Genomic DNA, 26,271 nt, shown 5'->3' with positions numbered 1-26,271 from the left:
AAATTAAATGCTAGAATTTCATCAAATTTTTGGGTGGGGGGTGGGAGGGGAGACACTTTTTCTTAGATGACTGTTTCACCGTTGAATATGTGTTCATGCTCTCCCTGATTGCACAAGGGACCATAAAAATTGCTTGTAGTAACCACAAACACGATCGTAACATTTCTCCATTTTTACGTTTGAAAGTCGGAACGATACACAAATACAGACCCTCGAAATAAACCTTTTTATAAGAGTCAAAAAAAATAAGATGCGGCGGGAAAAGAGGGTGCGGGTGGGGATGAAAATCTATCAATAAATTTATAGTCGCCTAAACTGGAACTTTGTGGCACTTAACAATATGCATATATATATATATATATATATATATATATATATATATATATATATATATATATATAATATATATTTAATATAGGAATTTATTAACATCTACAACTCAAAAACTATATGTTATAATTATGGCCTATCTGTGAAATGTTATTGTTCATTTATTTTACTTTTGCCAAACAGCCTGATTAATATACTTATGTAATAAATTAATAATGTATATCACAGGCTTAAAGCGGGACGGTTTAACCCAATACAAAAAACAGAAAGTAGTGTGTTTAACCCAAACACCTCATTCTGATATATAAAACGTAATAATAAAGTCCATGTCTTCAGAAGTGATGTAATTCATGGAAATGTAAACTTCCCGCATTTTTACAAAACATTGTCACATACCACATGCATGGATTTCATGCACGGGACGTAAGCACGTGACATACGCACGTGGCACTTCTTAGCATTCCATCTGTATATAACAATGCAGAGGTGAAACATTTGCTTCATAATGTTAGCGTTTCTTAAGTGAGGAGTTTGTCATTTTTCTGTTTATCTTTACTGATATGACCGACCTACTTTGTTATTAAGCCTTGCGATTAAACCCTGGATGTAGGTATCAAATACGTAAAACCTTGACACGAAAACTAGTGTTTAACTCTTTGTAGTTCGCTTCATGAAATAATTATTGGCTGCAGGATCGTATTGTTCAACGACGGTTAAAGTTCAACAACGGTTTTGGAGTTTTGGAGTTAAAGTTTAAGTAGAGCAGGGGCTACATGGATCTCTTGCAAACCAAGTCGTGCACGCTTATTATAAACACATAATTCATTTCGTTTAGGTATTTTGGAGCTTGAGCTTGCATAACAATATAGACAGTCACCATTTAGTTGGAGCTGGAGTTATTTGGAGCTGGCGTTATTTGAAGCTGAAGTTATTTTGAGCTGAAGTTATTTGGAGCTGAAGTTATTTGGAGATATAGTTATTTGTAGCTGGAGTTATTTGGAGCTGAAGATATTTGGAGTTGAAGAAATTTAAGCTGGAGTAATTTGGAGCTGGATCAATTTGAAGCCGGGGTTATTTGGAGCTGGAGTTATTTGGAGCTATTACAAACCAAGTCGTGTGCACGGATATTTTTTTGAACAATTTAAACATGGATAACAAAATATTTATCACAATGAACATTGTGAAGGAGGACATGGACCGCTACAAATTTCTGAACCTTAATTCATGGAGAAGCAATGGGCCGCTCCCAAAAGAGGCTTTACTGAAACTTGTCGTCGGGACGAATACACTGATTTGTACACCGACGGACGATGTTGACATGGATGTTCTGAACGCAGCAGGTGAGTTTTTTCCATCAGCTGCCTTGACCCGTTCTAGTTCGGATACTTTATTTGAATATCATTTTGAGTTTTGTTTTCTCTTGATATTTCTGTATAATGCCCTGGCGTCATAGTGACCTTTCAACCTTAACGCTCACCCCGAAACAGTCCAAAATATTCATAATGTAACTCGGTACACAGTCGTATATTGGTCTTGTCTAACAAGACCCGTAACCATGATTTGAATAATAACTGAGTTATATCCCTTCGTTCGACTGAAAAAAATACACATCAGACGAGCGTTGACGTATCGTACCACAGCGCTCTTGTTAGCTATTGATGATATTGCTACTTCTGTTGATTTTTCAACTTATATTACCAGGGGCAAAGACAATAGACGTTAGAAGGGGCGTGACATAGGGCTGCAACCTTCTGGCATGCGCCCCTCTCTCAAATCCGAAAGTGTTTGGCATGAACTGTTCGCATAGGGATTTTGGGTTACTCCATCAAGAAATTTTTAACAAGTTGTAGTCGGCAATTATGTATTATGATCGTATTTTATTATTTCTTTCCCCGAGATTAACATAAAAAGCAAAGCTTGGGCAATTAAAGAGGGGATGCGCGTCGGTTGCCCCCCCCCCAACCACCAACACCACACACCCCGGTCTCCCCCCTTATACCCACTAGTGATTTCTGTAACATTGACCTTTTTTTAACCTGACCTACAATCGGTGGTATTTGAGCGATATTAGTAGCACATGAAATTGTAAACAGAAAAAACGTCACGGTCTAAATACTTTGTTATTATGTTTTTCGGGTTCTCATCATTTTGTATCGTAAATGTATAATTCAGCAGTTTATCGTGCATGGATACAATGCTCTTGTAAATTATGTTAGATTAAACCTCTTCAACCCAACTGACCGAATTTACAGGCGGTTACACATGTATTACAATCGACGGATAATCTGTTCGATTTTTAAAGCTGATTTGGTGACCTGAAAATGTCTGAAATTCACCTTTTGTCTGCTTTATAGAATAAAAGTACATGTGTAGATTGACCTTCAAATACTAGATTTATTTCATTTAACTGGTTTTTAAAGATACACTTTTACTCCAAATAAAAAGTTCAAAAAATTGAAACTTTTAGTGATAAACTTATGACGGTATTGGTTCTTCGAACGACTTTTAAACTGTGGAAGGCCCTTGAAGTAATTGATAAACTTGTAATCTGCTGTATTTGTAAAACGCTTCGAGACAGCTGTTTTAGCTGTGACTTATTTAATGAAATACATGAGTACATCATGAACTATTCCAAATTTTAAAAGTTTACAACGGTGTCTTTAATCACGTTGTTAATCTTAACAAAGTTCTGAACAATCGGTCCAATTGCTTAAATCGGTTAATTATTTCCTGCGTTTTAAATGCCAAAGCTCATTATAAACATAGCACTAGTTAATAAACGAGCACGCTTATAAATGTTTAAGCTTTTGATGACGTCGAAATAACATTTACGAACATAATTATGAAAAGAAAATACACGAAACACATTTATCAAATAACGTTGCAAATATTGAGTGTACAAAACCCATCACGGTTTCAATCAATATTGCACTAATGTAAAGAAAAAAATGAAATTGGCGCCATCTCGCGTCAAACGTTTCACAGACAAAATAAATAACGTCTTAATGTTTGGCGACGAATGTGTCATGTTTTACATAAATTGCAAATTAATCAATCATTTCTTGAGACTCATAATTGACAGGCTCGCTTTATCGTAAACGTGCTTCACATTCTTTTGAATTAAATGGCAACTCACGTGCGATCATATATAATTATATTCATACTATAATTTACAGTCCACATATTTTACTGACATATTCTTTTCTTCAGGGCCGAGTCTCCAAGCAATCTGCACCATATCTCCGACGACCGATCACGTTGACGTCAATGAGTGCCGTAAACGGAACGTCGCCGTCGTGGATATGCCCTATGCAACCGTCGACAACGCTTATGACCTCACGTTGAATATTCTAGAACGTTTGAATGCGCATCAACTAATGATCAGTGAGTTTTGAGTTAAAGGGGCACACTATAGATTGATGCCAATAAACATTTTATTTTTATTTCTATTTTTTAATGCATTATTATGTTTAACTAATTTGTCTTTAATGATCAAAATATAACATATCTTTTGTGTACAGATATAAAAAATATATGCCTTTTTAATTATTTAAAAAAAACCCAGATACTTGGCCATAAATTCCCCAGTTAAAATGATCGCTATCTGTAAACAAATCATTTTTTTTTTTAATAGATCTCACTTCACGCCGTCTATGGCATGGAAAACCACAGTCATTTGATAGAAATGAACTCCTACTTTGGTGTCATATTACCTGAAATACATTTAGTGACATTTAACCTAAAATTATTTATGGAAAAATCAACATGTGATCGAATCAGTTTCTAAATGTTAACACTATCAGTTTTCATCATAAAAAGCATTGATTATTTCAAATTGAATTGATTCAATTGAATCATTTGATATTTTTTTCATTTAGCTTATGATTAAATAGTTTTAACTTTATAAACATTGCTTAACTGTGAGGATTTGTCTATGAATGTATTGATATGTAAGAAAAGGTATCGTACAGGCAGAATGAGCTTTGATGTGGGTATTATCTGATCCTAAGATGTTAACGGTCCAGTGTTTCGAGCAAATGCTGTGCTTGGCAGGCGAAGCATTTAACTAATTCACGCAGTATGTTTTAAATTGCGTGAAACAATTGCAAGAAAATTGTCAAAACCTTTCATGAAATTGGCATCGCTGAGTACAACGCCTTGACTCTTACTTACTGATGTCACACATCGCTTACAACACATGTATCATTCGCAGTTTATGCGCATTTTTCAATTTCGAAATTTTCTCGGGTTGTTTACCACGTAATTCCCAGTAAGTTTAAAAATTCATATTTATCTGTACTCATAAACAGATATTATATAAACTGGGAAGCCGTTATGCGCTATTTTAAACGGGGAACAGCAACATGATTGTTGCATTTATTATTTTAATCATGTAAAGTGACGTATCATCGGCCTCCTACTTCAATTCTAGGCTTGTTTTGAGGAAATACTGCATTTGCCGATTGTGAGACCTTCTGTAAAATAGTCAAAACAAAAAGTATTTTAATGTTGAGCGTATTGCTATTTGGTATTTCAGGAAGCCCAGATGTCTCGCCTTCAAAGACGTATTCAGACACGTTATGCCCCGTCTGCTTTGACCGTGAACGTAACGTCGCCTTCCAGTGCAATCACAGCGCATGCGACAGGTGCGCGCGGCGCCTGACGTCATGTTTCATGTGCCGAGAACCTGTGCTGTCATTGGTGGCTTTGTATAACCTGGATCGCTAGACACGTGTACAATTGTTGGCATTTCCCAAAGCATAACATATAATGGAAGCACAATGTAGACTCCGCCTCTGTTGTGAACGTCACGTTGCTTTCACTGCGCGACGTATGGCGTCATGCCACATTTGCCGGTGATCGGTGCCATTATTCGTGACGTTGTATTACTCGGATCGCCGATGGATACCAATACAGCGTTCTCTCAATTCGCAAAGTCGTATAACAGTTTTGTTATGTGAATGGCAGTGACCATGTAAGGTGGACTGCGATGAAGATCCATGGTAGTTTGTTGACCCCAAGCCCAGCCACTCTTGCAAAGTTAACTATAGTCCTATGCTTGATACACAACGAACGCCTGTGTAAGGACTGTGGGCGGTGGTAGCCATGCATTTATAAATAACGTTAATATGCATTATTGCGAAATGTAAACGTTTTCCCCAACAATTGATGGATATTGAATATTTCAACGTACGTCGTACGCATTTACAATGTAGCTTGTTCAATAAACGTTTGGTAAACAGCTTTTGATAATGTTAATAAATACGTATATTGCAAGTGTCGTTTTTGTGTATTCTTTTATTATTGTTAAGAGAGACAGAGAGAGAGAGAAAGAGAGGGGGGAGTGAAATGAGAGGGGTGAGTAACAGAGGAAACATATAGCGAGATTTAGTCGAACCCCATTGGCTCGAACTCGCTTGGCTCGAATACCTCGTTAACTCGAACTGGATGTAACCCAATTTCTTTTTACCGTAGATAAACATGCCCACTTAACTCGTTAACTCCTTAACCCTAGTTTTCGAAGCTCGATGTATTTTTACGGGTCCATGTTAGTTCGAGCCAACGGGGTTCGACTGAAATGAAAGAAGGAAGATAAGTGGAGATGGAATGAAGGTCATAAATGGAAGCAGGGGCGGATCCAGGATTCGACGAAAGAGGGGGCGTAACTAAGGGGCATATCATTTTTACAGAAAATTATTATCTCACTCACAGGGTTTCTCTCGAAAAAACAACAACAAAAAAAAAACCCAAAACAAATACATTTAAATATATAATTGTATACAATATGACAATAATAATAATTGTATGCAATATGACAATAATAATAATTGTATACAATATGACAATAATAATAATTGACAATAATAATAATTGTATACAATATGACAATAATAATAATTGTATACAATATGACAATAATAATAATTGTATACAATATGACAATATGTATATAGTGAAAAACAATCTAAATCAAACCTCAAAAAGAAATATCACTTAGATAGCATGATTTTGGTTTAAACATATTTAATTCAACATACATTGTATTTCAAACATTGCAACGTTGTATGTCATACTCTGGTGTATACATGGTATATCGAAGCAAGTTAAAACGAAAGCAGAGCTTTTAATGTTTAACGTTTATATCGGTGGTATTGCAACATTTAAAAGAAAATTGCCAAAATCTTACATAAAATTGATATCGTTGTGAACAACTCATTTAATCTTACTTACTGATGTATCACATCGCTTGCGAACAATTTATATTTCGCAGTTTTTGCCTTATATTTGCGGTGGTATCCAATCACAATTTATTTAAGAAACATAACTTTTTTTAGACGGACATCGTGTTATTGAAGTTATCTCCCATTAACCATTATAACATGACTGAAAACATTTTCCTCAATTACCCCGCATGGGGCCTCAACTAGGATTGTTTATATATAAGGTGAAGGTTACTAGTACTACACTTCAATTTACACCGACTTTTCACGTGAAATATCATTGGTATCAGTTAATTTTATGATTGGACATTGAATACTTCTAAAGGTCTCTGCTTCTTTCATTTCATACATATTTAAGCGACCGATTGTCGATTTAAGCAATTTTGTAAAGTATATCAGTTTTCGGAAGTCAACCGGTATTCGGATACGACATGTCAGCGGAAAAGAAGCGAGTTTACGTCACCAGACGGATACCAAAGCCTGGTCTTGACCGTCTAACGGAGTTAGAAAATTGCGAGGTTGAAATTTATGACAGCGACGAAGCGATCCCTCAAGAAGTTTTACTGGAAAAGGTTAAGGGTGTCAACGGACTCCTTTGTATGCTGACTGATAATATTAACAAGGATGTCCTTGATGCTGCAGGTTAGTGGTCAAGCTTGTTCACTTCTTAAATATTTCTATCTCAACATTTAAGGAGACGCTAGTATTTCTTAAGAGTATTAACAAAGAGCTTGTCCGGCGTGTGAGTCATTCTCCATCCCAAATCCACGTGGTCAGCTGTCACGTCAAACGCTAGATTTCAAGGCAAGTGGAATTGATCTCAATTTATAAGTTAGAAATATAACATTTTTATTCTTCTTCATTTTTCCGTCCTCAAACTGTCCCCAAATTTCTTTCTTTTTTTTACTTAGTTTTATTTATTGAATTGTCCAAAATGTAATGTTTCTAGTATAAAAAGTCCCTCGTAATGTTCCACCGTCTAAGAGTGCAAACAATAAATTAAACACGTCCTTGGGATTTTGCTTTTATCAATGTTGTTAATAATTCTCAACTTTACCTAGTTGACATATATAATATGATATAAGGGCATACATAAGTTAAGCCAGTCAAGGGATTGTTCATGGCTAGGACCATTAACACTGCATAGAGTGAGAAAACAACAACAGCAAAAACACATACGCACTTTTAAAAGTGACTCGTTCCCAGATTTTACGTTGGCAACATGTTTGTTTTATTTGTTTAAATTGGTTGTTTTACTTACCTCTAAACACCAAACTCCAAACAGCATCGGACAGATACTCATTTAAATTTCTATAGAATTTCTCAAATCCAACTCGCGCCGAAAGTTCTTCAATTTTCAATAGCGTTACTTATTAAAAAGCTTTTCTGCAAAAAGGGCAATTTGTTTAATATTTAATTGTTAATAAAAGAGTTCTTATTGACATTTTTGATGGTGATATATAGTCATAATCTTAGCCTAGCTGTTGAACGTAGAGATCGTCTTTCCAGCTGTTCATAATAATAAAGTCGACATCATTGTTCTTTCTCTGTTTGGAATCTTTTAACCAATTTCAAACTTACATTATTTAGGCAATTTATTTAAAGCGATCAAATTCCATTTTTATTTACCGTTAAAAAGATACATGTACTTTCTCCTATGGAGTGGTTCGAATATATCGTGTATCCTTCCATTCTTTCACAATATAATTTTACCCCTAGGTGATAATTTGGAGGTGGTCGCCACAATGTCCGTGGGGTTCGAGCATATTGACGTAGAGACGTGCAAGGAACGCAAGATCCGCGTCTGTAACACTCCCAACGTCTCCACCGACAGCGTCGCCGAGTTGACGGTATCCCTACTCCTACTGACCGCGAGACGTTTATTGGACGGTAAGCCATATTGACCTTTACTATTTGACCTTCACTACTTGACCTTTACTATCAAATGCCTGCCTGTTTGTTTGTTGTTGTTTTTCAGATGAGTGATTTAGCCCTGTTTTTCGACGAGAAAAGGGTCGAGATATTGTCATAAAATTTGTGGTGTTTACGTCAGTGTTTAAGTTGCCATAAATTAAACAGTTGGCGTAAAAGATATTCAAATAAACGGTACGCCTTATTGACCTTCATTATCACTGCATGTCAGATTTAAATGAGAGATGTAACCGTTTTTTAGAGAGAAAGGATGGAGTCATTGTCATAGAATTTGTGGTGGTGTCGTTTGAGGGCAAACACTTAAATCTCGGCCATAAATTAAAACCTAGATATTCAAATAAATTTAAGTACAAATGTTACCAGAGACAATTCACACCATGTAAAACAAGCCCCATAACTATGTCTTAAATAATTAATGAGTTATGCCCCTTTTTGACTGAAATTCAACAAACTCGGGTTGTCGTTCGCTTTGTGGGCGTTCTTGTTTATTGGGAGACTTAAGCATATATGCATGCGTGCAGTGAAACAGTTTAAATGAGTCCAGGTATTGTCATAAGCGTCGTTATCGCCGCCGGCTGCGTCATGCGAATCAATTAACGTTGGCTGCTACTCAAAACCCATAAAAGCCAGTATGATAGGACTAAGAACGCATTTTAACTAGTAGGCAATGCGCACTGTTCGATCTAAATGGCTGTCAACGAATCTTTTGACGATTTTTTTTTACTATGGTAGACTCGGGACAGGGATGCATAAGGAATGTAAAAATAATAAAAAAGTATCACCGATCGCTCATTATTGTAGCTACAATACGCACATATATGTGCAGCGGTGATATCCGGGCGTGTAAACGAAATAAAGGGTATACATGTAGAATGGCCTTCGCATTAGCATATCATTTATATTGAACACGAATTATACAATCTTTATACGGAAGAATACTGTCAAGTTGTTAACATCGAGGTTTCACACATTTCTATCAAGTTAACTGTCTATATCAGGGTTTTCGTATTGATTTCGGCGCCAGCCTTTCCTGTAAAATGGTTAGTTGTATTGTTTATCCAGTGCAAAGCAGTATTCTTGAATGCAAATTATTAGGAGGAAAAGCTTGCTTGGTTTTGTATGCCCGAAAAAGAGGTTGGACCAATTTTAATTTCATCATAGCGATCACATATTATATAAGTCATGCTTATTAATTTAAGGACAACATAATATGAATTATGATGAAAATAAACGACCAAAATTAAACAAACTTGCACTAACATAATTTAGAATTGAATGCTATTTCCGGAGATTGTTCGTTAATATGATTATCAAAATAAACATTTTAAGAAACGGAAGTATCATTTATGTTCGATTGTTAAGATAGATGAAATTCTTAATAGTTACGCATAGTACTAAATGGCATATCCGCAGTTTCATTTACGAGAAGGTAGGATGTATTTTTATGGTGTTTATTGCAGCGAACAAATCCATTTGATTAAAACACAGTGAGCTCATATAATTCGAGTAAACGAATAACAGCGACATTTCGAGGATTCTAAAAAAATGTATGTGAAGAATAAAAACAAGACAAATGCATTTTCTAGAGCAGTTCAATGCAGGGAAGGGAAATCTGAGTAACTTTTTAGGCGCAAGATAAGAATGTTTTAAAAATGTGAAGAAACTCCAGGGACAGTGATTACGAATAGTCTCAAGTCTGAGTTCAGACTCAAGACTCATTATCGATAAATCCTCAACTTACAAGAACGATTGAAGCGCTTAGCTTCTCTTACTCTAATTTCAATCATAACCATACGTTTTTGCTATATAAAACAACAGAGCAAATAACTTGTCAAAATTTTATTTTGTTTTATTTACATTTAAAGTTTGGATTTAATGGCGAGGCTCCATGTTATTTACACAAGCACGAATTCACAAGCATGAACAGCGAACGAAGCAATCTGGTCACCTGCCAACTTGGCGTATTACTGGCGACCGCCCCAAAGGGCAAAGCAGCAGTTTTGAATAGCCCCCACTGGGCTTTACGAGTTTGATTATGAAATAAACTTAAGTATTTGAACGTGAATTCCGTCAAGGTGTACTATGGCCGGAACTCACAAATTAGCATTTTAACTTTAAGTATACTGTCTGTATTTATATAATTCCAATAGCTTAATAAATATCATAATTTAAGTGCTGCCGAACGCTAATCACAACTCATAAAGCATTATATACATGACAAACACAAAATATCACGATTTTAATAGGAGCCACGCCGCTGGTAAATTCACGAGTTGTCCATCCGATGAGAGTTTTGGTCCCACGCGTGAAGAATATGCACCTGTGTTTGCGTAGTGGTCAGCGACTTTTCAAATTCGTCGTGGTGGCTTTATACGACCATGGATGTTGTAGCTCTGCTGAAAACAGATATGCAAAACGGGCGCAGACAAATGCACACATGCCGCTATTTATGAACATAACTTTAAACTAATCAAGAGCTAAGAAGCAAAAGGCACGGCAATTGGGTGGGTGGGAGGGATTTTTTCTTAAATAGCAAACCTAGCTCTTAAAAAACTGACCTTTCGGTTCGACTGCCTGAACGAAAGTGAATCGGTGGGGTTGCGCGCTCGATTTAGCGCATGCGCTGAATCTCTTTTTAAGTTTTAACCAATGAAATGCTTTAACGAAATGGCGGGCGCGGGAATCTTTTGATTACGTAATACTGTAAGGCGCCCTCAAGCGGATCTGTTGAATGATTAGATGTGTATTGCTAATGTAAACATAAAGGTGATGAAAACGGGTTGATTATTCTCGATAACAACAGCTATTTTATAGTTAATAGCTGGTATTATCGATAAATCCTCAACTTACAAGAACGATTGAAGCGCTTAGCTTCTCTTACTCTAATTTCAATCATAACCATACGTTTTTGCTATATAAAACAACAGAGCAAATAACTTGTCAAAATTTTATTTTGTTTTATTTACATTTAAAGTTTGGATTTAATGGCGAGGCTCCATGTTATTTACACAAGCACGAATTCACAAGCATGAACAGCGAACGAAGCAATCTGGTCACCTGCCAACTTGGCGTATTACTGGCGACCGCCCCAAAGGGCAAAGCAGCAGTTTTGAATAGCCCCCACTGGGCTTTACGAGTTTGATTATGAAATAAACTTAAGTATTTGAACGTGAATTCCGTCAAGGTGTACTATGGCCGGAACTCACAAATTAGCATTTTAACTTTAAGTATACTGTCTGTATTTATATAATTCCAATAGCTTAATAAATATCATAATTTAAGTGCTGCCGAACGCCAATGTGAGATTCTAGGTACTAGAAGCGAACTCGCCAAAATATAAGCATAAAGAAATAACACGCGTCACAACACGAAACAGAACTGGGTTTATTATCTTATAAAACAATTCATACTTTAAAGGAAATTTTGGCTCGGCAGCAAAAAAGCAACAAGAAAAGGAGCCTCGCATTACTCAGCAACAACTTGAATGAACGGTAAAGCATACCGTAAACGTGTATTAGCGTATCATAAAGCGTCGCTGGACAAAACTGATGATATTTATTTCAATGATTTACCAAACTGCACACGCAGGACTTAAAGTCGCGAATCAAAAGCGCATTGCCATGCTCGTTCAAGTGGACACCGTCGGACTTCAATTGTTCAGGCGTAATATTATGAGAAATGAAGGAACCCCCAATACCTAATATGGTTTTTTTTACAAAGCCATTTAATCGGCGCCTTACATTTCCCATTGCACGCTTATTACTCGAATAGCGCCATGTTGTTCGAGGCGTTATCTGCGATACTGCGAGAGTAGTTGATGGGAATAAATCTTTAAGCGCTCTTATTACTTTAGCAAAAATTGCCATTAACACTTTAGTAGGATATTGGCCAATGTCATTTCCCCCAATGTGAATAATCATGACATGAGGTAGTCCATCTTCATTAATATGTTTCAAAAACGTGACTTTCCTTACAAGCGCTTTAAGGCTTAGACCTCCATAGCCCTGCCACCAAAAGGCACTATTGGGAATTCCCAGGTTCGCGTCGTGCGATCGGGCGTAGCAAAAGGCATGCCTAATAATTGAAGAACCGACGACCCACACGCGCGTCGTTCTATCTAAATAAGCAAAAAAATAAAATAAAATAATATGTAATATGATGTGATGAACCAAACCTAAAGTAAATTTGGAACCAAATGTATAGTTTCATGCCGAACGTAACGTTTGTAGGCGTCTGACGTCCACCTACCGGCCTCTTTTATCTGTTCCGTGGTGCAACCCACCATAGCGGCGGTTGTGGCTGCCCCAATGCGAAATGAATGTGTGTTGTACTTTGCAAATTCGAGGTTCCTAACAGATAAACATTTTTTTAATACAGAAGAAAACTGTGTGCGTGTAAGAGGAGTACCATCCATATGACACAGCAACGGACCGTTAATCTTTGGCCTGCGTGCCAGAAAAATATTTAAACTGTGTACAGGGCAAACACTTTTACCGGTTTTATTGATCTGAATAATATAACCCTTTGACTCTTTATCCGTCTTTGAATTGCGAAGTGTAAGCAATAAATTGCCGTCGCTCGTATATCTTACATCACTAAATGCTAACGTGTGATTTACAACAGACTGTCGTGTTACGGCTAATTCTCCTACGCGGAAGAACCCAAAGAAAGCCAAAGTGTATGCCGCTGTAAATAGGGCACTTTCGTACATATTTATACACATGGATGGGAGTGTTTCAACAATAAGGCATAATAATTGTGCCGTTATTGGAAGTCGCGTTGTATGTGCGCGTGTATTCCTTCCCATGCCTGTTATAATTTTAGTGATTATATAATTTTCGGTGGTATCCGCGAACCCAAAAAGCTTGCATTGGGCACCGATAGCACATTTATATAGGCGAGCTGTATTGGCGGTTAAGCCATCAAGTGACAAAGATGAGAAAAACAATACCAAATTGTCAACGGATGGAGGCCACAAATTTGGCAATTGATACGTAAGCCTAAAATTAGAGAACCGGTTTAAACCGACTTGATACGACTGTAATGTATTGCCGGACATAGAACAGCCAATTAGTCGTCGAGCCTCATTTCGTAAATCATGCTCTGAAAAAGTGGTGGAATTGGTGCCCTTTCTGCCAAGTCGGGTACCAGCTGGCGAAGGCGCGCCCACTGCTTTCGTGAAATAGAATCAGCGATATTATTAAGTTTTGTTCGAATATGGACAGCCTTAAACAAAATATTATGGCGCATGCATCTTAACACAAAATGTCTGAGAATGTGCATAACGCGTTTGGATTTCGCAGACTGTTTATTGATTATGGCAACTAAAGCCTCGTTATCGATTCGTAAAATTATCTTTTTATTTTTTAGTTCGGGACCCCAAAGGTACAAGCTAAGCAGCACAGGGACCATTTCTAAAAACGTTATGTCTTTCATGACTTCATGTTTGCTCCAGTCAAGAGGCCATGGAAAAAATGCCCAATTGCCGTTTAAGTAACAGCCGCCGCCAAGGTCGGCTCTACCCGCGCTGTCGGTAAAAAGTTGTAAATGTTCGTTTTCCAACCAAGCATTTTCGGGAATGTAACATACCCCATTGAAACTTGTTAAGAAAAACAGCCACATGCGGAAGTCCTCGCGCATTCCTTCTGTTATCCTTATTTTATGAAATTCATGTTTTATACCGGACATTGCATCATAAAATCGCCGCAAAAAAGCTCTGCTTGAACGAATTGCCTGGCCGAAAAAGCAAAATTTACCAGCGAGTGACTGAAGGTCTCGCAACGTTATTTTCTTCCTAGTTATATAGAGCAAAATTAGGGACTTCAACTCTGCGATTTTGTGCTGGGGTATTCTAATAAGCATTTGTGAAGAATCAATTTCCAAACCCAAAAAAACTATTACAGTGGAAGGGTCCGTGCTTTTGACATCGTTAATTGGTACACCCAACTGTACACATACTTGATGGAAAGTGGAAAGTAAATGTTGGCAGTTGCCAGTTCCATGTGCCCCGCAAAATATGAAATCGTCCAGATAATGATCAAGTGATGGAATTTTTGAAATGTCTTTTACCAGCCAATGGATAAAGGTCGAAAATGCCTCGAAATAATATGGTGCACAACTGGCGCCAAAAGGTAAATTTAAGTTTACATAAATTTTGCCATCAAATTTAATGCCTAATAATTCGAAGTCTTTAGGTGATATTGGAAGTAGCCGGAATGCAGATTTTATATCACGCTTTGCCATTAACGTTGATCTTCCCAATTTAAATATCATGTCTGCCACTGTGTCAAATTTTGTGTACGATACTGATTTTAATTGACTAACTATGCCGTCATTAACACTACCGCCAGCCCGTGGATAGCTTAAATGAGTGATAAGGCGCCAACCGCCATCAGACTTCGGTACCAAGCCTATGGGAGAAATTCGAAGATTTTTAAACGGTGGACTAATGAACGGCCCGGCCATTCGGCCCTCCAATATTTCTTTTTGCAATTTATCGAAAACTACGCTTGGTCGGAGTTTAGCCGATCGCAAATTTTTTGCATCGATAAGTTCGCGCGACCCTTCAAATCCTAAACTAAAACCAAATCGGAAACCATTCCTTAACAATGTTGCATGGACCTTATCGGGATATCGCTGTAAAAATGCGTCTAAATTTGATGTGTTTATGGGGCTGTAGCCGGGGTACTTAAGACGACGGACGGGGCACGAATCGTTGTTAGTAACGGGGGGAGAACTTGGACCCGAGGTAAGGGCGAGTAAAGGAACGACCCCGGACGAGTGGAAACCTTGTCCGCGCGAGGTGAGCTGCGTCACGGACAGGTCGGGGCCCGGGGTATGGGATAGAACTTCTTTGGCTAACGCAAGACCTACAAGGATGATCAAGATTGCAGAACATACAACTATGTCGGTAAGCACAAACTATTCGATGGCATTGTCTATAATTGAAATCGAAGCATTTCTTCTCGGCAAGTTTGCCAATATTGCTTACCACTGCCAAGGACGGACCCATGCAAAGAAGCCACAATTCGTAATCTATTTTTGCGAAGGACAGGCCAGTTGGGTCGGCGGCTAATCTAAGTCTAAACTGCTGGTCATAATCACGCCAGCCTAGGCCGGCGTGCTTTTTGGCAGCTAGCCGGATGTCACGGCCATATTTTAACAATTCCTGAGTCCTGCCCGGATGAGCAGCCAAAAAAATGGACATGTATACTAAGAAAGCATCTGTCCACGAACTGATGTCGTTAACTTTTTGTTGTGCGGACTTGTTGTCAATAATTAGCCGACCGTCCTGGCCTATCATTAACGATTTATTTGACTCCTCGACACCTGATTTAGAATCAATCAAAGAAGAGAATTCTACAAATGCACCAGACACAATTTTATTCTTAATCTGATGCGAGATGTTGCACCCAACATTTGAAAAGACACTTGGCATCTGATTCACTGTGTTATCAATAACCGTTAAAGGCAACGGATCAGAAAGGAAATGTTCCGTACCTGCACCTTGTTCACCGTTCGCGACCGATACCTGCGGAATGCTGATGGGCCCATTCAATGGCTGGAGGCCTTCCAGGGCGGCGGTTTGTAAACCGTTGCCAGCGAGGAATGATGACGCGACCTGAGGTGTGGGTACCCTCCCCGTATTAGCCAAGTCTATGGGCGCTATAGGACCATCATCTGCAAGAGCCACAGTACCGGTAGTCAGCGCCACAGATGCATCAGCTGTAGCCGCGGCTAGACCGGAATTCACCGTCGGGGCTGATGCGGGCACTGCTGCGATTGTGTTTGATTTGGGCGTCTGGCCTGTCTGTACTGGAGGGGTCCTCCTTGCCCGCTTAGCGGCCCGAAACTCTTCCACAATATCTCGAAGCGGGAATGCCATCCGGAAAAAGAAAGCAAAATCAATAACCGTCGTCTGACGTATAAATATTTACAATTTATATATACATATGTATGTGCGTGTTTGAAAACCTCATTCCTCGACAAATTGATCGAGTTCTTGATAAAGTAGACAAAACAGATAAAATAGAAACATTTATTTAATGATTTGAATGTATATGTAATGTTCTGTACTATCATTCATCAACTAACTAAGCAAAACTATTTTAATTCGTTCAACTATTTTTTTCTTAAATAGCAAACCTAGCTCTTAAAAAACTGACCTTTCGGTTCGACTGCCTGAACGAAAGTGAATCGGTGGGGTTGCGCGCTCGATTTAGCGCATGCGCTGAATCTCTTTTTAAGTTTTAACCAATGAAATGCTTTAACGAAATGGCGGGCGCGGGAATCTTTTGATTACGTAATACTGTAAGGCGCCCTCAAGCGGATCTGTTGAATGATTAGATGTGTATTGCTAATGTAAACATAAAGGTGATGAAAACGGGTTGATTATTCTCGATAACAACAGCTATTTTATAGTTAATAGCTGGTATTATTGCAAAACTTCATTTTATTGTAATATTCTTTTTATCAGAGCATTCATGGTAAAACGTGCTGAAACATATTTCTTTTTGATAATTTTACTAATATATACCTACATTTTGTAAAAGAAATTAAATAAATATGATTTTTTTTCTTCCGTTATGAAAATGCTTTTCTGAGTCTAAGTCTAGACTTGGACTTGAGACTGTTCGTAATCACGGCCCCAGGCCTCTGTCTTAGCATAATATAACCTCTAAAGAAGCAAAATTACAGTCGTTTCGTCATAATGTTTTGTGCTTATAACTAGCAAAAAGTTGAAAATCAGATAAAAAAATGAAAGGCAGTGTACGGGAATTAAGCCAACTTTTTCCTCCTTTATTGTAAGTGCGTACCAGAGTTCTGCGTACTGAAAACTTTTTGGTTCAAAACCGCTAAAGTTCTGCGTACCATTAAGAGAGTGGCGTGTCCGACGAAGGTACAATTACTGCATCAATTTAACTCAAAAATAACAAAATTAAACACACGGTTTTAGCTAAAAAGAATCAATTGTCCGTTTACAGTATAAACTCGCTATGTCGAACTATATGATATCGATGTTCTGGTTATTTCGAAGCGTTTACGATTTTTTTTGGTTCAGTTATACATCTTTTTATTTCGGTTATCTCGAAGTAGTTCTCGAGGTCCAAACGACGTCGACATTGCGAGCGTTGAATGTATGTAGGTGTCTTTCAAGTCGAACTATTCAAGTCTACTGGAAAGGGCTCTCATAAGTTGTTTATTTTTCCAATTCAATCCTTACATTCATTTTTGTATACTATTTATGAGTGCACATTCTCCGAAAACCAATTATGTTTAAAACCATAAGCCATATTTAGAATTCAAGCCTTATTAAGTATTTTATTACCATTTTGAATGTCACCTTGCGTGGCTAAAAACTATTTTTGTTATTTGACTGAATTCATTCCAGATATAACCAGGTATAGTGCTAATTTGATGATACTGATTTGATATGGTTTTACATATTATTTTACACGTATGTTCATTTTAGGTAACAAGAAATCATGTTTATGCAAATATAACCATTCCTTTTTCCTTTTTCAAGAAAAGAAAAAAAAGGTGTAAATTATGTTCCGTTCCTTGTGAAATGTGTGAAATGTGTGCGTTTTTTAGAGACGGAGCAGAACACGCACCATGCTGTTGGTTTGAAGGTGATATAAAAAATAACTGTATGTGATCATATATATTTGAATAGAGTTTAATCATTTATCCTTTATATAATCCAAAGCATACATTTACATGCATCTCCTTATATTAGTTTTGCCTGAAAAGTGAAAATCAAGCTGACAATTTTGAACCAATGTTTATTTGAATAATTAGCTGTATTTTTTCCAGACACTTCCATCTTTCAACTTTTATTTTCAAATGCTAAGTTCCGCATTATACGGAAAACAAAAGCAGACATTTTATACAAATACAATGTTCATATCACGTAATACAATGGAAAACGGCTATACATAAGTATAGAATGTTATATACAAACAAACACTTTAGTGTTACAGAGAATCATAAAAATACACACATATACATAAGTAAGCTTTTTAGAAATAATAATGCCGCGCATAGATGCAGCATCGGCACATGCAATTATGCAAAATATAAACATGTTTATTAAATATAAATGTGACATACATTGCGGTACCATCGACTTATTGGACCAAAAAATAAAAATCAGAAATTTATAGAATGTATACGTGTAAGAAGCTACAGAAAATGAGTTGTTTAACGCATATTATGAAACAGGATTTATAAACAGCTATGTTTCATGTCATATAACAATGATTTAACAAATATATACAATGCTATTTACAACTGTTTGCAGTGTGTACATATCATATGTTGACATATTAGTGAAGGAAATAAAAATAAATAATGCTCAAATAAATCAATTATCAAATTGACTAGTTACTTTCATTGTTATGGTTAGTGATTGTTTGCTTTATGAAAAACTAATACAAATTATAGGTGTGAGTATATCTATTTAGCGTAAGTATCTACTACAAAAAAAGATAAAATGTGGACAACAAATTTGGTTAGTCATTTATTAGATTTGTACCATCGACTAGCTTCGCCAGCTGTACTTCATACATCAATGAAACGCAGAAAAATAATGTTCAATTCTTAATTGGGTTTAATTAATTGTTAGCAAAATTTAATTTAAAGACTTTCACTCTAAAACCAGAAATGTAACATAACACTGATTGCTTAAAGTATTCAAATGAGTTACATGAATAAATTATAAAGATACGATTCTTACGGTACGCGGCACTGATAAAAACACGGAAGGAGGTGGACAAAGCCTAAATTTGATATAAGATTACCTGACCAGAACTACAAAGTAGGCGCTGAACCCACCGTTATTTAGTCAGTTAATATGAAGCGTATTATTATATGCAGCGCACCAAATAAAAATGCGTACCTTCCTGATTTTGAAAATGATGTAACCCTTACCAAACCATTTTTTTTTTGCCAAAATGCATACAGTTATGGTTTTATTGAGCTTGAGTTTATAAAGGTCTGTCCGCGCCATAGAGTGAATGCATCATGGCTTGAAGCAAAATTAGTTTTGTTTTTTTCCATGTGGTTATGTTGTTTTATACATAACATGAAACATATGATGCATTATTTAAGCATTAAGTCGGCGCGCTCAAAATAGAAGAAAAAACATGAAGATCACCAAAAAAGTCGTATTTACTTCATTGATACCATTTTTGAAAGTTATTTATATTGTTGGAAATACATTAACAATTAAATATGTTTTTGTGAGCATACTTTACTGTTATGAGTCTATTACACGCGAGTTTATTGAACGCGTATAAAAAAGGAAAATACATTTTGAGGGATTAATCTGAATTTATTCTTTGAATGACATTTGCAAACTAAACAATTAATGTATGTCTTGCAAAACTCCTTTTTTGTCGCCAAGGGAGGTTACTATGTATGAGACTGAGAAATTCAAGGAAAGTGTTTTAGTACCTTTATCTATTCGGGGGGGGGGGGGGGGGGGGGGAGTAAGTATTTACAATCAATATTTAAAAAAATAATCAATATTCAGGGCCATTATGATTTAAGTCGTCGTTATCAATTAAAGTATTTTTTAAACACACTGCACTTTACATTCTATTGTTCAACATGGAAATTATCAAAAGAGCTCTTATGCAATTCATGCGCTATTGGACACTCTTATTCAAAATCAATACATACACATGTATAACACACATAAAATTTGACTGATAAATAATGCATCTATGGAAAATATCAATTACTGATAACAATTTATGAAAAAAATACTGATAACTATTATAACCGTGTATGTAATAGCTGAAAACACAACAATATTAAATGATTGGTGAATGCTGAAGGATTTACTGCGATCTACTATCGTCTGATAAGGTAGCAATACCGTGTTAAAACATTTATGTGTTAAATCTTATTTGAGGGTAAAAGTGCATCTTTAAGTAACAGCTACATTTTAGACAATATCAAATAAAGTCTTGGGCGCCGACTTAAGGATGCAGACGACTTATCAAACTAGGCTATTCACCCACGGTACTCATAACATTCCGTACTGTGTGTAATGTGAATGGCGGCAAGTATACCATCGACGGTCAATCATTTTGTGTAAATAACTAGATCACTTTTCATAATTGCGCAAACTTTATGTTCTTTCAGGAGTTGCAGCTGTGAAGAATGGCGAATGGGGGAAATGGAAGCCTATGTGGCTGTGTGGCATCGAGCTGACGGGGCGGACTGTCGGTATACTGGGGTTGGGGCGTATAGGTTACGGCGTCGCACGACGTCTAAAACCGTTTGGTATCAAACAGATCGTCTACCATGACGTCTGCCAAGTCAGCTACGCCGACGACATCGGCGCCACGTTCGTTGAGTTCGATACTATGGCTAGGGAGTGCGACATTATTTGCATATGCTGTAATCTTACACCGCAAACGCGACACAGGTTTAACAAGAAAGTTTTTAGTATGATGAAAAATGAGGCAATCTTGATCAACAGTGGCCGCGGCGGCGTCATAAACCACGACGACCTTTTTGATGCGTTAAAAGAGGGCCAAATATTTGCAGCGGGACTTGACGTCACGGAACCTGAACCGCTGCCGTCGAATCATCCCCTCGTTGCGTTACCCAACTGTATAATCTTGCCACATATGGGATCCAACACGTGGGACAGCCGGAACATGATGTCGGCTACCGCCGGCGAGAATGTCGTCAATGTTTTCAATAAGAAAGTCGCCGTCGGGGATGTATACAGCTGTTAAGTCTGTTATCAGATGTCGGCTGGTGTTGATTATAAAGAGTTCACGATAAAGCATTTTGGACTCGGGCGCTTAATGATCACTGTTGTTTTCCGTTTCCGATATCTACTATTATACTGTTTTGGCAACAATTATAGCGGTTAAAAAAGTCCCGTATAGTTAACATCCGACGAGGAGAGTTATGAAAAGTCTTGATTATATTCTTACTCCTTAAAATTTTACAGTTCACCGGTTGAAATCCGGCGACGTGGATTACGTTATATTAATGATTTATATAAAAAACTGTTTTGTAAAGTGAAATTTAAGAACATTATATTTATATAATAGGCATTATTGTTTAAAGCTATATGTACCTATGATATTTTAAAACATATTTACTCACATGGGACGGATTGTTCAGAACTTTGTTAAAATTAGCGTCACCATTGTTATTTGTAGAATCTCTACTGCTCTTGTACTTTTTATGGACAACAAAATTCGAGACGTCTGTTTCACTGTTTCAGCTTTCCTTGTTTTATTGAAATAGATGAGCACATTAACAAATATTTCACGTTGAGAGGTTAACAACGTTGTCGTCAATTCTGTTGTTAACTTTCAAAAAATTCTGAAAAATCGGCCCAATGTGTCATTGTCGGGAAGAAAAAATGATGAGCTCTTTTTTGTACCGGACAAGCATAAAGCTCCTGTAAATTAGGCACTTTTTATTAAGTATGATAGATTTACTCTATCTATTGAACAAATATTTACAAAAAACGCATTTAATAGTTGTTTTCTTTAGAGTATAGGTTAACCTCAGCATGCATTAGCCGAATTTAGATTTAAGTCGTTTTATCACGTAAGCATTGGTGTTTGTTTTTGCTTTAAGGTATATTATTTTTTTAGATTTTTAGATTTTTATTTTTGTATTGTTTTATCCTATTATTTTAACATTTATTATTTATTTTTGCGGTGAAGTTATATGACAAGCCGTAAGTCCGACATGATTATTACGTGTACTAGTTCAGCATTTTGATTTTTATTATTTTACTTGAGCCTTCTGTAAAATGGCAGTGCTTTTCAGTACTTTTTACTCATGTTCATACACATAACTGTTTGCTTAAAAATCAGCATTTTACTTTAATAACTTGTCTTGTTTGCTGTAAAATCAGCATTTTTCTTTAATTACTTGTCTTGTTTGCTATAAAATCAGCATTTTACTTTAATACTCGTAACTATTGAAATACTAAATATTTTCCATGAAATTAAGGTCCCTAGCGTCGGGGGTGGGGGTCGGGGTGGTGTTTCATCATGCATCCTTATAGAAGCAGTTATGAACCTAGAGAAGGATTTAAAACAGTGCAGCCTTGCTATTGAAAAGCTTCTATGGTGCGAAAATCCTTGGATATGAATGGTATGATCATTGGATCTAAAATCAATAGGATAACATTTATAATGTATAACTAACATTCTGTTATTGTTTTCAAAACAATACTCATTGGAATGTAATTCTATTGCCAAGGTCAAATTGTCATGAAACTTCAATGTTAACACTCACGTCTCCCCTGATTCCATTGCCAGACGGATTCTGGTTTTAATCATTTAGAAAACTCCTAACGAAACCGTGAATTGAGAATCTGATTTTAATTAGATGGGTTCATTGTAATTTTACATTTAATACAATGTTAAGCTTCTAATCTGACATGGTATACTCAGTTTTGTTTAAACCCTGGAAAGTTTCTCGTGTATCGGTGCTTAACATCGAGCACGTTAAAGAACCATGAGGTCTCTTCACGAAGAGCTGGGGTATCGCGCCCGGATTTCTTGTATCTCACTCTGTTTCTTGAAGTCTTCTATTTTTTCTCGTGTTACTTATGGCATTTAAACCTAAGTTAATCCGTCACGGCGGGGTCAGCCATAATACGGCCTATAGGCGCTGGCAGACGTTGATAAAGACACAAGAACAAGAAACTGTGTAGTTAACGTGCATAAAATCAAAGCGCTTAAAGCGTTGAAAGGCTGTCGGTCTGTTGCGTCGATATTAAAAAAAGAGTTTTCTACGATTTTTATTTCGCAATTACTTAAAAAAATATAGCTTAATCGCACGATATTAATCGGAGAACATATTACGAATATTCAATACACTGGTACTTTTAGTAAGCTACTTAAAATGCAGACCGCTGTCCGTAGCTACTACAGCATATTGGTTGCCATGCAATTTAGATGTAATTGTTAATATTAATAAGGTGGTACACCACCGCAGTTCGAACAGCGGTGGGGTTCATACGCCCGTGCGCACATTCGTCAACAGTTAAAAATGTTATGTCTAAATGACGATGGTAAATTCCGAGATAGGGTTATAAAAGTATGCAGGCCTACAACCTAAAATCTGTTCTGTTCTGTTATGTTCTGATAAACGTAAATGAACGAATCTGACATGATATTTGGACATTTAAGGTTTTCGTTTTTACTAGGTGATACACAAAAATACACGGAAAACAATTGTATTTGGACTTAAACAAATTGCTGAACGTTTTAAGCTCTTTATGCAAAACAACTATCTGTTTTACCAATAAAACTTGGTATGATTTCCATAAGCATAATATCATTTGTTATGGAAGCAAGTTCTGCCATGTTGAAAATCGCTATGTCGAATTCTCTTATCTCGATGTTCTGGTTATGTCGATTTTTTTGTTTCGTTTTACACCTTTTGTATATAACGGTTATATCGAATGCTCGTTATCTCGAAGTATTTCCTTCTGTCCCAATGACTTCGACATAGGAAGTTTATTGCTTACTGTATTGTTAGTTTCTTACTGATATAAACCATATTTATTTATATATTTTAAATGCATTTAGACTTTAATCCACCTCGCCATACATAATGCTTTATTTTCGATAAATGTACAATCTATGGTTTTTGTCTTTTAATTATTTTGTAATGATATATTATTGTCTGCTATCATTGTTAACGTATTTTACGAGAAAACAAATAGTTGAAAGGTTAATCAATCGTTGAGTATCCATATTTGCATAATTTTATTGGTTTTCATAAATTTAGAGTATGAAGTTGATTTTTTTTTTATATTTTAGTTATGCCTGCAGTTGTATACTTTAAAAATAAAACATGTGTGTCTTTAAAGACCTGAAATAAATTATATGTTTGTATACATGTATCGTACCATGGTCTATTGAAATAAAACATGTGTGTTTTTTAAGACCAGAAGTAAATTACATGTATATATGCATGTGTCTACCATGATCTATTGCTTTATCTTTAATGGTGTTTGTTTTAATTGTATAAGTATTCTAATATGTCGGAAAGTAGCTCATTGAGCTAATGTTTATTGTTAACGTATACCCGACTTTAAATAAAGATTCTTGTATCTTGTTAAACAGTACATGTCTTTCACTTGAAATGTTGTTAACAAGTACCACCAATTAAGGGATCTGACCCACAGATAAGCTAGTTGTCTGATAATTCTATAAACCTGAATAATACAATTTGATGGCTGGTGACCAAATGCATTTTTAGCATCATTTGAAAGGTATTTGCTATCTGTGGTATTCAATACCAATCTTAAAAAATAGGGTCATTTATCATTGGCTCCATTTACTGTATAGGTTCGTTATTTATATCAAACAATCCGATTAGTTACATCGTTCCTAGAATCAATTGAGACCAGTGTTGAATACCACCCATGATAACTAATTTGTCAAATTAATAACCGAATGTGCATCATGCATAAACGGTATAATAGTTTGTATATTTGCTGAAATCCGACGTCAATGACATTTTTTCCAATCTTTGAAGCCCAAAACAAAACGTGTTTGTTATATTATTTTCGGTAATTTTAAAAGAGAGTCTGATAACAAAACTCTTTCAACGAATTCAAAATAAAATTGTGTTCCCGGCAGCCAAAACAATATTTTGTTTACTGGCAGCCAAAATAATATTGGGTATCCCGGCAGCCAAAAGGTATTTGGTATACCGGCAGCCAAAATTATGTTTGCTCTCCAGGCAGCCGAAATTATATTGGGCTTACAGGCAGCCAGCATTATATTGGGTCTCCCGGCAGCCAAATCATATTTGGTACTCGGCAGCCAAAATTATATCGGTTCTCCATGTAGCCAAAATTATATTGAGGTGCCAGGCAGTCAAAATTCAGATATATGTGGGTCCGATTCCTTATTTAATGCTACCAGTTTCTAAATTATTTATGATATATTGTTGTTCTTTTCCCTTTGTAACAGTGACCACTGATAAATGATGAAATTTTAACTTGTTATAAACGTTTATATGAACAAGCCACATATTTACATACATGCACAAAACAAATAAAATCCATTTAAAATGTGTTTAGAAGCTCGAAAATGATTTATATAGTTTTAAAATTATATTGAATATCATATACATATTAATCATAGTTACGTTATACATGTTTACAGCTAAGTCAGGATGACTTGCGCCTCAAATGAGTTCATTAAAACTTTAATGTAGTTGAGGAAGTTAAGAATACATCCGTGTCGGAAATAGCAAATGCACTTGATAGATCTCATTTCCATCTTGGTTTAAGGTTTTCAACCCACAAATACGCTTGTTACCAAATAGGTTGTTATGTTAAATGTTGATGTCTGCTAGGCACATGTTTATACCATCGTTATCATTTCAAATACTTTCGCAACCAGTAAAATTAATGGCCGAATTCACGGTAGAATTGCAACATTGTGTTCTATATTTTCAATGCAAATGCCCATTTTTCACCAAGGCCCAAAAGCCGTTATAGAATTAGATAGGCCAAACAATTTCAGGTTTTCTATACATATGTTCACGAAATCGCGTGTTCAGTAATTTGTTAAAGTTAACATCATTGTTAACAACATTGTTAACGTCATAGTTGTTAACTTTCAAACGGTGTTGTTCTGGAAGTTTAATGGATACACTTGTGATCTGCAGTGTTTCTATCAAGATTTGAGACAACTGCTATAGCTGTACTTGTTATATTTAAATAGATAAGCACATCACGAACGTTTTCACTGTTTAAAATTAACAATGATGT

At 36.3% G+C, this 26,271-nt stretch overlaps 2 protein-coding genes across 2 annotated transcripts; both read left to right on the top strand.

Annotated features, from left to right (window-relative positions):
* Positions 1–824: 824 nt before the first annotated feature.
* Positions 825–5,575, top strand: LOC128245633 (uncharacterized). The gene is made up of 3 exons (XM_052963837.1): positions 825–1,670; positions 3,541–3,714; positions 4,868–5,575. Exons 1-3 carry the CDS (start codon positions 1,478–1,480, stop codon positions 5,056–5,058), a joined length of 558 nt encoding a protein of 185 aa, XP_052819797.1. The 5' UTR covers positions 825–1,477; the 3' UTR covers positions 5,059–5,575.
* A 1,211-nt stretch (positions 5,576–6,786) lies between these two features.
* On the top strand, positions 6,787–25,493 carry LOC128246794 (glyoxylate reductase/hydroxypyruvate reductase-like). Its single transcript, XM_052965232.1, has 3 exons — positions 6,787–7,193; positions 8,271–8,441; positions 20,637–25,493. Exons 1-3 carry the CDS (start codon positions 6,983–6,985, stop codon positions 21,236–21,238), a joined length of 984 nt encoding a protein of 327 aa, XP_052821192.1. The 5' UTR covers positions 6,787–6,982; the 3' UTR covers positions 21,239–25,493.
* The last annotated feature ends 778 nt before the right edge of the window (positions 25,494–26,271 follow it).

The sequence above is a fragment of the Mya arenaria genome, chromosome 9 (genome assembly GCF_026914265.1).
Source record: "Mya arenaria isolate MELC-2E11 chromosome 9, ASM2691426v1".
Taxonomy (NCBI): Eukaryota; Metazoa; Mollusca; class Bivalvia; order Myida; family Myidae; genus Mya; species Mya arenaria.
The sequence above is the reverse complement of the archived record's forward strand: the minus strand, read 5'-3'. Positions and strand labels throughout refer to the sequence as shown.

Coding starts and splice junctions, on each gene's coding strand:
- LOC128245633 (XM_052963837.1), top strand. CDS start 1,478: ATGGATAACAAAATATTTATCACAATGAACATTGTGAAGGAGGACATG. Junction 1,671..3,540: donor GGATGTTCTGAACGCAGCAG/GTGAGTTTTTTC, acceptor TCTTTTCTTCAG/GGCCGAGTCTCCAAGCAATC. Junction 3,715..4,867: donor TGCGCATCAACTAATGATCA/GTGAGTTTTGAG, acceptor TTGGTATTTCAG/GAAGCCCAGATGTCTCGCCT.
- LOC128246794 (XM_052965232.1), top strand. CDS start 6,983: ATGTCAGCGGAAAAGAAGCGAGTTTACGTCACCAGACGGATACCAAAG. Junction 7,194..8,270: donor GGATGTCCTTGATGCTGCAG/GTTAGTGGTCAA, acceptor TTTTACCCCTAG/GTGATAATTTGGAGGTGGTC. Junction 8,442..20,636: donor CGCGAGACGTTTATTGGACG/GTAAGCCATATT, acceptor ATGTTCTTTCAG/GAGTTGCAGCTGTGAAGAAT.